This window comes from Lepidochelys kempii, chromosome 6 (genome assembly GCF_965140285.1).
Source record: "Lepidochelys kempii isolate rLepKem1 chromosome 6, rLepKem1.hap1, whole genome shotgun sequence".
NCBI lineage: Eukaryota > Metazoa > Chordata > Testudines > Cheloniidae > Lepidochelys > Lepidochelys kempii.
In genome coordinates this window covers 35,865,081-35,878,835 of record NC_136385.1, presented here as the reverse complement: position 1 = coordinate 35,878,835, position 13,755 = coordinate 35,865,081, and the positions used below count along the sequence as shown (strand labels likewise).

At 41.5% G+C, this 13,755-nt stretch overlaps 1 protein-coding gene across 5 annotated transcripts in view; it reads right to left on the bottom strand.

The window, feature by feature from the left end:
* Positions 1–303: 303 nt before the first annotated feature.
* ZNF143 (zinc finger protein 143) overlaps positions 304–13,755 on the bottom strand; it is a 71,162-nt gene continuing 57,710 nt past the window's right edge. For all 5 annotated transcript variants that reach the window (XM_073347546.2, XM_073347543.2, XM_073347542.2 and 2 more), the window contains 3 exons: positions 7,513–7,674; positions 6,132–6,275; positions 304–1,250 (listed from right to left, as the gene is read on the bottom strand). In XM_073347546.2, the coding sequence (XP_073203647.1) occupies positions 1,167–1,250; positions 6,132–6,275; positions 7,513–7,674 (390 nt within the window). In that variant the 3' untranslated portion in view covers positions 304–1,166. The remainder of the gene's footprint in view (positions 1,251–6,131; positions 6,276–7,512; positions 7,675–13,755) is intronic.

The following is a 13,755-nucleotide window of genomic DNA, read 5'->3' as shown; positions in this document are numbered from 1 at the left end:
CTGAAGTTCTGAGCATCCATAAATCCCACGTAAATCAAGAGGAGCTGCAGGTGCTCAGCACCTTTGAACAATCAGACTGTAAATGCTTGTCTCTATATTATAACAAACATTTTTAAATTAAAAAATGTTTTATTATGGTCAGAGTTTACATTTTTGGTAGAATGTGTTAGCTAACCTGCCATCATAATCACTCTTGTAGTGTCTCAGAATTTTTTTAAATTAAAAATGTATACTAAATGTTTAATACACTATGGTAGCTGCTGGTCAAAATTAGTATACCACAGAATAAAATTCATGATAAACTCACTTTGGAACGATTTATACAAAGCAGTAAATAAATAATTTGCACTTCAGTCTCATTAAAAAGTAAAACAGTACTTCACACCACAGTATCATCCTATCTAGATAATATAAACTTGTTATCCTTTATTGCATCATGATTTGAAGATAACATTTTAAGATTAAGTAAAATATGTAAACAAACAGAAAAATTAGATTTACTTCCTTTAATATTGAACAACCAAAGTTTCTCTTTTGTACATAATCCATTTTTAAGATAATATAATTAGCACTTCCAGCATTAACAGTCTGTATTTACAATGAATGAGCTGGACAGGGAATCTAAATATGGAGAATCTTCACATCTGTATGAAATGCAAATCAATATGCAAAGATTTACAGTAGGCTCAACTCCAAGATTCTTCTATTTATGGGAGACAATTAAAAATGCTTTACTTTCTTTATTACCTGTAAGGGTTCCTGAAATGATTTTGGTATAATGTTTTAAACATTTGAAATCTTCAATAATGCCTTCATTATTTTGCACATTATATTAAAAATTCATTCCAATACTTCTACATCAGCGTTTGCTTTTTGTAGACTGGTTGAAATCTGATGAAAGGATAATGAGGAAATTTACTATGTAATCCTAATTTCATATTCCTGGATATATAATGGGTTGAGAAGATGGTGCTGGTCTATTCCACGGGTCATGTACACAAAAGTTATGCATGTTTTAAAACATTCTTCACTCTTGCATAAAATGTGTACAGAGTATAAATGAGCAGGAAAACATCAAAGTTTTTATGGATTGCAGCTGGCATGGACCTTTGTTGATTGAAAATAAAATATCATTTGCTCTATTGTTCTTGTAGCAGTGTTAGAAGTTAATCATCAATCCCTGGTGTTTCACCCTGTTGTATTCTGGAGGCTATTCTGATGGCTTCTTCCAAAGACTGCTGCTCTCCAAGCTGAAACAATGGTATGTGAAAAACATAAATTGATCAAAAACGTTGCATGAGATAGATCACTGTTTTCTTATGAGAGAAAGGGGGAAAAGCAAAAACTACACCAGTCAATCCTCCTTTCTGCAGTAATTCTGATAGCCAGTATGGTCACATTTTTCTGAATAATATGTACAAGCAGTTATCTAATCAGTTATCAAAATGAAAATACACCCGAGGAATTAAGCTCAGTTTGCTGAATGGCCTTCAGAGTCTTGGTGCACTGCAAACAAAATTTCACCACATGCATTAGAGATAATCTTTCAACTTGGCAGATATTAAAAGAAACTGCTAAGATAAGGTTTTCAGCAAGCCAGGCAGGTGCTAAATAATGACCTATTAATACTCACAAGCCAAAATGTATGATACCACTTTTCAGCATATAAACAAGACTTTGGGAAGAATGGCATATATATTTTTTTTAATACAAGTGGCAAAATTCAAGTTGATGCAATCAAAAAGTTGGAAAATAGTGATGACAGTGCTCAACACAGCAACAGTTTAAAAAAAGAAGACTCTTGTGGCAGCAGCTACAGGACCTTCAGTATAACTGTATCATTGTTAGAAGCCATTCCATCAAACTCCGATTTTTTGTTGTTGGAAATGGTTCTCAAAGTATTCTATATCAGTGAACTCACGGCTGAAAAAGTAATCTTTAAATTGTACTAACCTGCCCATTAGCCATTACCAAGTTGCACAGAGGGTGAAGACAAAGACAGACGACTAGATCTGGGAGGATAGTTCCCTAGTCCAAGTAAGTGTGTTTTTTATAGTCACCAGATGAGAAATTCTGGCCATACTGCAGTCAATGAGAGCAATGACAGTCTCATTTGACTCCAACAGGACCAGGATTTCACCCTCGACATGTATCATTCTACTGGCCTCAACAATATTTAGATATCAATGGAACACATTTATTAGTATAGAGCAAACTACGGCCTGCGGGCCACATCCGACCTGCGGGACCATCCTGCCCGGCCCCTGAGCTCCCGGCCACAGAGGCTAGCACCCGCACACTGGCTCGCTGCTCCTGCCAGGCAGCGCAGCGCGTGGCTGTGAGCTCCTCCTGCTCTGAGCAGCATGATAAGGGGACAGGGAGTGGGGGGTTGGATAAGGGGCAGGGGGTGGTTGGATGGGGCGGAGGTTCTGGGAGGATGGTCGGGGACGGGAAACGGGGGGTTTGGATAGGCATGGGACTCCCAGGGGGCCTGTCAGGGGTCAGGGCAGTCAGGGGACAGGGAGCGGGTGGGGGGGGTCCTGGGAGGGGGCGGTCAGGGAACAAGGAGCAGAGGGGAGTTGGATGGGTCGGTGGTTCTGAGGGGGGCAGTCAGGGGGCAGGAAGTGGGAGGGGGTGGATAGGGGGCAGGGGCAAGGCTGTTTGGGGAGGCACAGCCTTCCGTACCCAGCCCTCCATACAATTTCGCAATCCTGATGTGGCCCTCGGGCCAAAAAGTTTGCCCGCCCCGGTATAGAGGGATGGTGGAGGAATTGTTCTAAAGTGGTAACTATGGAATTTTCTACCTTTGCTATATATTCGAAACTTTTATTAATATAGATTTTCCTCTGCATCTAAAGACTATCAGAAATTATGTATTACTTTGATAAAGGCTATGAAATTAGTGAAAGTAAGATGTTCAGAAAGAACATGATACAACAGAGGAAATAAATGGATTTGCCTATAAAAAGGCCAGTATATAAATACTACCAGAAGTCTGCAAACCTGACACTTTTGCCTCACAATGTGATAAATTTTCTTTTTCTCTGGCAGCACATGGTCAGTTTGTTACCTGGCGGGAGCTGAAAAATGTACACACTCCTGAATCCTAATTAACTTTTGAATATTGCAGATTCAGAATATTTATTCCATCCAGTAAACATGGCACTGAGAGTGATTTTCACTGTATCCCAAATACTGGCAGTTAGGAACATAGTCTATCAGATATTCCAAAGAGACACTGGCAGGCTACTTATGCACTTTAATGTTCTTGATAAGCAGTTAAGGAAATCAGTAAGCCTGGGCATTGTTTCAAGTTTCTGTGTGGAAAGAAATAATACGTTTTCAGGTATGAAAGTGTTCAGTTAATCCTGCTTTCCATATGCCCTGCCAGTTCTAGAAATAGGAAAACTAATAAAATTTAGGAGATCATAGTATTATTATTCTCCAGTAAGTATTTAAGAGTAATTTTTCAAAACTAATTTACAGCATATGAGACACATTTTATGGGGTACATTTTCAGCCCGGTATGTGGGAATTTAGACATGTGAATCCTATATTATATTCCTTTTTGGGGGGGTTGTTATACCTTAAATTTAAACTAGTTCCATCTAACTAGTATTACTGGAAATGTAAGTCTAGTATTCATTAAACAGGCTTTCCTAGACTGATTTGCCAGTGTATTTCAATTCTGACCCAGAGTGATAACTTCTGTGAGTGAAAGGGCCATTTGTTTTCCTTGCCCATTCAATCACTGGACACTCTGCTGAGGGTGCCAAGATGAGCTAATTACACTATTGCTTTTTGTTATTTGTATAACTAATTTCAGAGGGACCATTAAAATGCCCTCACATAGTACCCAATTTTAATCAATACCAGTTTAGGCAAAATTAGAACCAATGTCCTAGAACTGAAGGTTCTGTAATTCATTACCATTCAAATTATATTCCTTTCCTCATGAACCAAAGTGACAATGACATCCTCTCATACTCAGACCTCCAACGGAAATAAAAGGAAATAACCTGTAATAAGAGCTCTTTGAAAGCTGTATGCATCTGAGGACACAAAATATAGTTCTCATGGGAGTGTCACCTTCTGAGTAATCATAAGTTTGGAAGCTTTTAATCTCTCTGTTAGCTTTATCAAATATATATAGTTTTGAGTGGTCAAAACACTTCTGAAGAGTTACCGATTGTGACCCAGGGAGCCTCTCAAATACCAATTGGCAGAGGACACACCATACCATAGCTCTTATCAGGCCTGACACACTCATTGCCCCAACTCACTGTTGTCATAACCTGTATCTTTACCATGTAAGATGATGTCATATGCAAATTAGTCACATGCTGGTCCTTAATATTATTGTGTACGTACTGGCAGTGTGTAAAGAATTATAGACGTGGGCTGGAAATTTGTTCCTAAAATGTGTTTCGTAGGTAGTGCCTGAGCCCAGCCCATCTTAGACAAAGGAACGTTGTTTTGCCCAGTTTGACCACGTCTCCAATGTAAATTAACCAAGGTGAGATCAAAGACAATGAAAAAGGCATTTACATGTAAGGTAAACAAAGTCATCAGGTGAGCAATTGGCAGAAGATGACCACTTAACAATCATGACAGGGGATTGTGGCTGCACCACCAAGACGCCTTCCTGCCTCTTGAAACAAGGTCAATGAACTTTGGGAAGATATAAGCAGAAACAAAAAGCCATCTTGTTATCCATCATAGGACGGAGACAAAGGGCCAGAGCTCTTGTAATCTGAGAAAGTTGGATCCTTCAACCAAGGGGGACAAAGTGTCTGGGAACTGACTCTAGATGAGGAACCTGCTTAAATAGAGATTTTAAAAGTTTTAGTCACTACAAAGCGTGTTTTGTTTCGTTTTACTTGTAACCATCTCTGTGCCTTCTATTCTTACTTATTATCACTTAAATATCTGTTTTTTGTTAATAAACTTGTTCTTGTTTATTATGAAACCATCTCAGTGCTGTATATTAAACTGAAGAGTAAAATCCTCAGCCAAACTACCAGACTGATGTGTGTGTTCTGTCTCTTTGGAGGCAATGACCATAATAACTTCTGTGAGGGACCAGTGAAGCTCTGGACACTACAAGGGGGATGGTTTTGGAGAGACTCGGGACTAGAAAAGCTGCTGGAGTAACCAGGCTGGTGGAAGCCAGGGTGAGCCCATTGTGCTGTGAGCAGGCTGCTGATGTCAGGGCTCTGAGCCAAAGCTGAGCAGTACAGAAGCACCCAGTGTTAAAGGCAGGCGGTAACACAACCCATTGCTGGTCTGGGTGATCCCCCAAAGCATCCCACTGATACACTCAGGTAAATATCACAAAATATATTTTGCACGAGCAACATAAAACTGGTGCATACTTATTCAGTATTTCCTTTCCATTCATTACTAATTACTAAAATATTTTTTACCGATATTTATCCTAATCTGGAGATTTTCAGGTACTTTCTCTTCCTTTTACCTCATCTACTTTTTGATACCTATTACTGAAATAACAAATACCCCTATTTTCTTCTGACTCTGCTTTTACCCAAACCGTACTTGTTACGTGGATAAAACAGAAGATGCGATTTCTGGGGATGTCAATCCTGCACAAATCTAGATACTGATTTCAATGGGTGGTTTCAGTATTGGTATTCTGAGCCATAAATAACACAGAATCAGTCTGCCAAGGAAATCATTTCAATCCCTTTATCTAGTCCTGGCAATGTAAATTGGGGAGTTTGGAATTTCTGACCATCCCAAAATATAATCTTGAAGGATGGATAGCAGGCCTTCTCACTGAAGGCCTGTGCCTCTGGAATATTCTCTCCATCAATATACAGGAAAATGTATTAATATGGTACTTTTCCAAGTATGGCTCAATATGCCTCAGTATTTTTAACTAATTTTACAATTTGATAGGTGCTATTTTTATGTTTGAAAGAAGGAAATAAGGATGTTTGTTATTTCTGCATCCATGCTAGTATTTTTTATTTATTTATTTAAGTATTGGGCCAGACTGCCCTTTATTTTGGGGTGGGAGGGTGGAGATAAGTTTGTTAGTTATTTCATTAGGTGCCCAGAGACCACTGTACACAGGGCACACACTAAATAAAAATGCATTATTATCTTACCTGCACTGCAATTTGCGTTCCATTGGATGTAGCCAACAATGTAACAGGCCTGGTTTCTGTAGTCACTAAGTGATGCCCATGTTGCTGATGTCCCATTTCTGATGAGGCACTATGGAATGCTAAGTCTTGAGCCACTATAGCAACCTTTAAGGCAAAGAAAAAAATCTGAAATTTAAAATTTGTTTCTATAATCTCAGTTGAATGTTAACTTCAGGGCCTATCTAGGACAATTTACTATTCTAACTTGATTCAACAATGCAATCTAAGAGACAGACAAATATGATCAACTTTTTTTAAACCAACACCGCCATCATCATGTTCATGCTCTTCTTCAATCTTATCTGTCATGACCTCTCAAAAGATGCATCTGAAGAAATGGGGTTTTTACCCATGAAAGCTTATGCTCAAATAAATCTGTTAGTCTTTAAGGTGCAACCGGACTCCTTGTTGTTTTTGTGGATACAGACTAACATGGCTACCCCGATTCTCAAAAGATGGATATCCTCAAGGATCAGAGCTTAGAATTAAGGGAGATACTATGAGCTAGTCATCAGATGTTACCTCTTTCAGTTCTGAGAAATAGAAGACTGAATTCACATTTAAATTTAACTCTCTCCTTTGGCAGCCTAATAAGGTACCCCAGAAAAGCTCAAATTCTTTTATATTTTCAAAATTTAAATAGAGAAGATTGCATTATTTGCACATGGGCTTAGAATGTTTGCTTAATTTGTGATTTATAGATCCATAGTTCTATAATAATTAATAAATATTCTCATTTGCAAGCACACCTTTAAAACAGATATAATAGGGGATCATTTTACAACATTTGAATACATTCTGAAAAACAGGGATTAGGGAATTTCATAACTAAATTTCTATATATCTTTCTGAAAAAAAAATCTAATGTTTTGCAGATTAAAGGCAAAAAAGTGCAGTAAAATTTGCCAAAAAAAAAAAAAAAGTATTTTTTATTCTGCTTAAGGAAATGTTGTCCCTTAATGGGATTTGCAGGAGATAAAGAGCCAGGACTAGTTCTGGATTTTATTCCCAGCTTTGTCACAGGTTTGAAGTATGATTTGGGCATGTCACAACCTTTCTGTGCTTTATTTTACGCATCTGTAAATTGGTTCTCTCATCACTAGGTCACAGGCTGTTTTGAGGTTCAACTAATTAATGTATATAAAACTCAGAGCCTTTCATGTAAGGCAGTACAGAACAACGCATTACCATGTTATTATGAAAGGAATGATATAGTCATGTATGGAAATCTTTGCTCTAATCAGATATGTTTGTGTGAAGCAGATAATAGTTCAAGTGTCTTTGTGTATATATTTAAAAATATCTCAGAAAAAAAAGACAGGTATGCAGAAAAACATTTTACCTGCTGTCCTTCAGTGCCCTCCGCAGTTACCATTGCAACAGAATGCGTTCCTGCAGAAGAAATGACTGCATCATGGGCTGGGACTGTGATGGTGGTGCCATCTTGTGTTACCATAGTGATAGTATTTCCAATGGCCTGCATGTCAGCCTGAGATATGTTGACCTAAAACAATGTAATTTTTGAATTAAAACAAATTTATTTTAATTGCTGATTGAGTCTTAAATGAGTTTTAAACTTTGGGTCATATGGCAATGTGTTTTCAGACAACAATCCAAGATTTGTAAATGTTTCCAAATAAGAGTTTAAATAAAGACAACACAAACTTAAAATGTAACAGTGTTTATAAAATACTCTTCTGCCATCTGGTAGCACAATTTCTTCGTCAACGAACAACAAGCCAGAACTATCCTTAAGAAGGCAGCCAATTCTCAGTAACATTGAAGAATTTACTTTATCCAGCCATCACATTTAAGCTAAACTGGCTATAGACTCGAAAAGCCATCACCACTGTCCTGCTGTGGTTATTCCTGCATTTCCTCCAAACTGCTTTTCTTCCCCAAGCCTTCTTGAACAAAGTATCACCATCCCAGCTCTTTTACTGGTTGGAATCCATTATCCCACAATCTTTCAGAGGTTTCCTAATTCATAATGCATGTTTACAGAAATAAAACTAAACTACAATGGATAGGTAGCAGCAGCATATATCCTCTTTCAGCCAGAGAACTGCTTAGAAGTTCTGTTTTAATTAGATCACGACCAAATTAACCTCAGACATTACAAAGTGTCCATGGAAGTGTCTTGCATAAGGAACAGTATAACTAAAAGTTTCACTAGAAGTGTTGGAGATGTGAACTCAACATAATACCATTTGTTTGGTCTTAATAGAAGCATCAAACACGCCTGCATTTTCATTTGGTTTAGAAAATGCTGGTAAAACATCACTGTAATTTTTCTTAAGAATTCAAAGACGTAAGTATTTATTTTATGTTTTCAGTCTCACATGCATTACCAAACAGAAAAGAAATCCAAAAATGAAAATCAAGTTGGGGTGTAAGAACAAGTGCAAAGAATTTCTGGGTTAGGGCTGCCACACTCAAAAGCCTTTGGTCATAAAAAAAAAAATACACTACAGTAATGGTCTCAAACACTACAACACTCAAACACTACTGATCTTTGCACTGGTCTACACTATGAGTTTAGGTCAAATTTAGCAGCATTAGATTGATTTAACCCTGCACTCATCCACACGACGAAGCCATTTTTGTCGACTTAAAGGGCTCTTAAAATCGATTTCTGTACTCCTCCCCAATGAGGGGATTAGCGATGAAATTGACATCACCGGGGTAGTGTGGACGCAATTCGACGGTATTGGCCTCCGGGAGCTATTCCAGAGTGCTCCATTGCACCACTCTGGATAGCACTTTCAACTCAGATACAGTAGCCAGGTACACAGGAAAAGCACCAGGAACTTCTGAATTTCATTTCCTGTTTGGCCAGTGTGGCGAGCTCATCAGCAGAGGTGACCAGGCAGAGCTCATCAGCACAGGTGACCATGCAGTCCCAGAACTGCAAAAGAGCTCCAGCATGCAGGGCCACCCAGAGGATTCAGGGGGTCTGGGGTCTTCGGCGGTGGGGGCCCTTCCGCTCTGGGTCTTCGGGGCACTTCGCTGAAGACATGGAGCAGAAGGACCCCCGCCGCCGAATTGCCGCCAAAGACCCGGAGCGGAAGAAGCGGCAGCGGGTGCTTCACTCTGGGTGTGTTCAGCGGCACTGAAGGACCTGTTGCCGAAGTGCTGCCAAAAACTCTCCTGGGGTCCCCTGTGGGGCCCGGAGCAAATTGCCCTACTTGTCCCACTCTCTGGGAGGCTCTGCCAGCATGGACCAAACAGGAGGTAGTGGATCTGATCGCTGCATGGGGAGACAAATCTGTGCTATCAGAACTCTGTTCCAAAAGATGAAATGCCAAAATATTTGAAAAAAATTTCCAAGGGCATGATGGACAGAGGCTATAACAGGGATCTGCAGCAGTGCCGCGTGAAAATTAAGGAGCTCTGGCAAGCCTACCAAAAAACCAAAGAGACAGGGATCTTCCCTGATACTAGTCACGTGGTGGGAGGAGGGATGAAGTGATCATCCCAGAGAATTGGGTGCGTGTGGGGGGTTAGTTGGGTTTGTGCTGCACGTTAACCTGAAAACCGCAGCCCCTCTTTTTAAATGGCCAACCCAACGGGTGCTTGGTATGGGAAAGGAGGACACTGCTGTTTGAAACCATTCCCACATGTTATGAAGGTTGAAGAAGCCGAAAGACTGTGGCTTACCATGGCTGCCTGCAAGCCGAATTCTGTTGCGAGGCCCTGTGTGTGTGATCTCTCACACCAGACTGGCAGACCCTCAATACAAGAGGCAAAATGCGATGTTGTACCAAAATCACATGTGCTATGTAATGTTAACAGCTTGGTTCACCGTGAAAGAGTCTACCCATTGTTCTCTAAAAATGTGTCTTTTTAAATACTACTCTCCCTTTTTTTCCTCCCGCAGCTGCAAATGTTTCAACACTCCCCCATCATCTCCGTCCCAGAGGCTAGCGCTGATAAGAAGGCAAAAAAACTGCACTTGCGATGAAATGTTCCCTGAGCTCATGCAGTCCTCCCGCACTGAAAGAGCTCAGCAGAATGGGTGGAGGCAACCAAAGGTAGAGCCCAGGAAAGCAGAAAATGAATGCGAGGACAGGAGGGACGAGCAAGATGAGAGGTGGCGGCAACATGATGAGAGGAGGCAGAATGCAATGCTAAGGCTACTGGAGGATCAAACTAATATGCTCCAGTGTCTGGTGGAGCTGCAGGAAAGGCAGCAGGAGCACAGACCACCACTGCAGCCCCTGTGTAACTGCCTGCCGTCCTCCCCAAGTTCCATATCCTCCTCACCCAGACGCCCAAGAACATGGGGTGGCAGCTCCGGGCACCCAACCACTCCACCCCAGAGGACTGCCCAAGCAACAGAAGGCTGGCATTCAATAAGTTTTGAAGTGCAGTGTGGCCTTGTCCTTCCCTCCTTCCCCACCCCTCCCGGGCTACCTTGGCAGTTATCCCCCTATTTGTGTGATGAATTAATAAAGAATGCATGATTTTGAAACAACAATGACTTTATTGCCTCTGCCTGCGGTGATCGAAGGGAGGAGGGCAGTTGGCTTACAGGGAAGTAGAGTGAACCAAGGGGGTGGGTTTTCATCAAAGAGAAACAAACAGAACTGTCACACTGTAGCCTGGCCAGTCATGAAACTGGTTTTCAAAGCTTCTCTGATGCGCAGTGTGTTCTGCTGTGCTCTTCTAATCGCTCTGGTGTCTGGCTGTGCGTAATCAGTGGCCAGGCGATTTGCCTCAACTTCCCACCCCACCATAAACGTCTCCCCCTTACTCTCACAGATATTGTGGAGCACACAGCAAGCAGCAATAACAATGGGAATATTGGTTTCGCTTAGGTCTAACCAAGTCAGTAAACTGCACCAGCGTGCTTTTAAACATCCAAATGCACATTCTACCACCATTCTGCACTTGCTCAGCCTACAGTCGAACAGCTCCTGACTACTGTCCAGGGTGCCTGTGTATGGCTTCATGAGCCATGGAATTAAGGGGTAGGCTGGGTCCCCAAGGATAACTATAGGCATTTCAACATCCCCAACAATTATTTTCTGGCCTGGTCTGCAGTTATTTCCTGCAGCTGTTCAAACAGACCAGAGTTCCTGAAGATGCGAGCATCATGTACGTTTCCCGGCCATCCCACGTTGATGTTGGTGAAAAATCCCTTGTGATCCACCAGTGCTTGCAGCACCATTGAAAAGTACCCGTTGCGGTTTATGTACTGGCTGCCAAGGTGGTCTGGTCCCAAGATAGGGATATGCGTTAGGGAATCCCATTGCAGCAAAGCCATCCACTATGACCTGCACATTTCCCAAAGTCATTACCCCTGACAGCAGCAGCTCAGTGATTGTGTTGGCTACTTGGATCACAGCAGCCCCCACAGTAGATTTGCCCACTCCAAATTGATTCCCGACTGACCGGTAGCTGTCTGGCATTGCAAGCTTCCACAGGGCTATTGCCACTCGCTTGTCAACTGTGAGGGCTGCTCTCATCTTGGTACTCTGGCGCTTCAGGGCAGGGGAAAGCAAGTTAGAAAGTTCCATGAAAGTGCCCTTATGCATGCGAAAGTTTTGCAGCCACTAGGAATCATCCCAGACCTGCAACGCTCTGCGGTCCCACCAGTCTGTGCTTGTTTCCTGGGCCCAGAATCGGCGTTCCATGGCATGAGCCTGCCCCATTGCCACCAGGATGTCCAAATTGCTGGGGACCGTACTTTGAGAGAAGTCTGTGTCCATGTCCTCATCACTCTCGTCACTGTGCTGCCGTCACCTCCTCGCCTGCTTTTGCAGGTTCTGATTCTGCACATACTGCAGGATAATGCGCGAGGTGTTACAATGCTCATAACTGCCGCGGTGATCTGAGTGGGCTCCATGCTTGCTGTGGCATGGCATCTGCAGGAGAGCAGAGTTGCAGCAGAAGTGGTCGCTGACGACGGTAGTGAGGATGCACTCCGCCGACTTAATGCGCTTAGTGTGGATATATACAATCGACTGTATAAAATCGATTTCTAAAAATGGACTTCTATAATATTGACCTAATTTCATAGTGTAGACATACCTCCCCATCTGAATCAAAGAGTATTTTTCAGATCTAAACACATATATCAACTCCTTGCCCTGCTGAAATATAAAAAGCACGGATTTTCCCAGATATGTCTTGGTGGTGGTGCAGGCCCCAAACAAGAAATAAACAGATGAACTTCTTATGGCAAGATCCTCTCTCAACTAAGTTCTTTATTTACCACTTAAATGACTTAAATGAAAACAAACTTTCTGCAGAGATCTTTGTGCTGAGGGCAGTGCACTTCTTGTTCCCTCTTGGCAGTGACTGAAGACGGCTAGTGATGGGAACTGGCCAGCAGCACTAGAACTGGCAAGCCCCTGCATTCAGAGGGAAGATTCAGAAGGTCAGGGAGTCTGTACAGATATAGGTGAGTAAAGCCTGGACCTGTGAGATCATAACAGCTTATAAAGGAATTTCAGGAAGCCTCAGAAATCAGGCTCTATGCAAAGAAGTTCTTATTATGGGGTGTGTCTGTGGCAGTGGGGGTGAGCAAAATGAGCCTGCAAAGCTTCTAAGGCCTTCCAACCCTGAGAGAGGGAACTGATCAATTAAACAGTAATAAGTCACCAGGACCAGATGGCATTAACTTAAGAGTTCTGAAAGAACTCAGATATGAAATTGCAGAACTACTAACCGTGGTATGTAACCTCTCTCTTAAATCAGCCTCTGTATCAGATGACTGCAGAGTAGTTAACGTAACATTTATTTTTTTTAGAAGGCTCCAGATGCGATCCTGGCAATTATAGGGCAGTGAGCCTAACTTCAGTACAAGGCAAATTGGTTGAAACTATAGTAAAGAACAGAATTATCAGATATATAGATAAACACAATATCCTGGGGAAGAGTCAATATGGTTTTTGTAAAGGGAAAATGTGCCTCACAAGTATATTAGAATTGTTTGAGGGAGTCAACAAGAATGTGGATAAGAGTGATCTAGTCAATATAGTATACTTGGACTTTCAGAAAGCCTTTGATAAGGTCTCTCCCCAAAGGCTCTTAAACAAAGTAAGCAGTCATGGTATAAGAGGGAAGATCCCCAGTAACTGGTTAAAAGACAAAGGGATATGGACTAACACGACTATCCCCGATACTTGCTTAAAAGTCAGGAAACAAAGGGTAGGAATAAAGGGTCAGTTTTCACAGTGGAGAGAGAGAGGTAAATAGTGGGATTCCCAAAGATCTGTACTGGGACCTGTGCTGTTCAACAGATTCTGGAAAAAGGGATGAACTGGAAAAAGGGATGAACAGTGAGATGGAAAAACTTCCAGATGATACAAAGTTACTCAAGGTAGTTAAGTCCAAAGCTGACTGAGAAGAGTTGCAAAGGGATCTCACTAAATAGGGTGACTGGGCAACAAAATGGCAGATGAAATAAAATATTGGTAAATGCAAAGTAATTGCACACTAGAAAACGTAATCCCAACTATACATACAAAATGATGGGTTCTAAATTAACTGTTACCATGCAAGAAAGAGATCTTGGGGTCACTATGGTTAGTTCTCAGAATACATTTGTTCAACATGCAGTGGCAGTCAAAAAAGC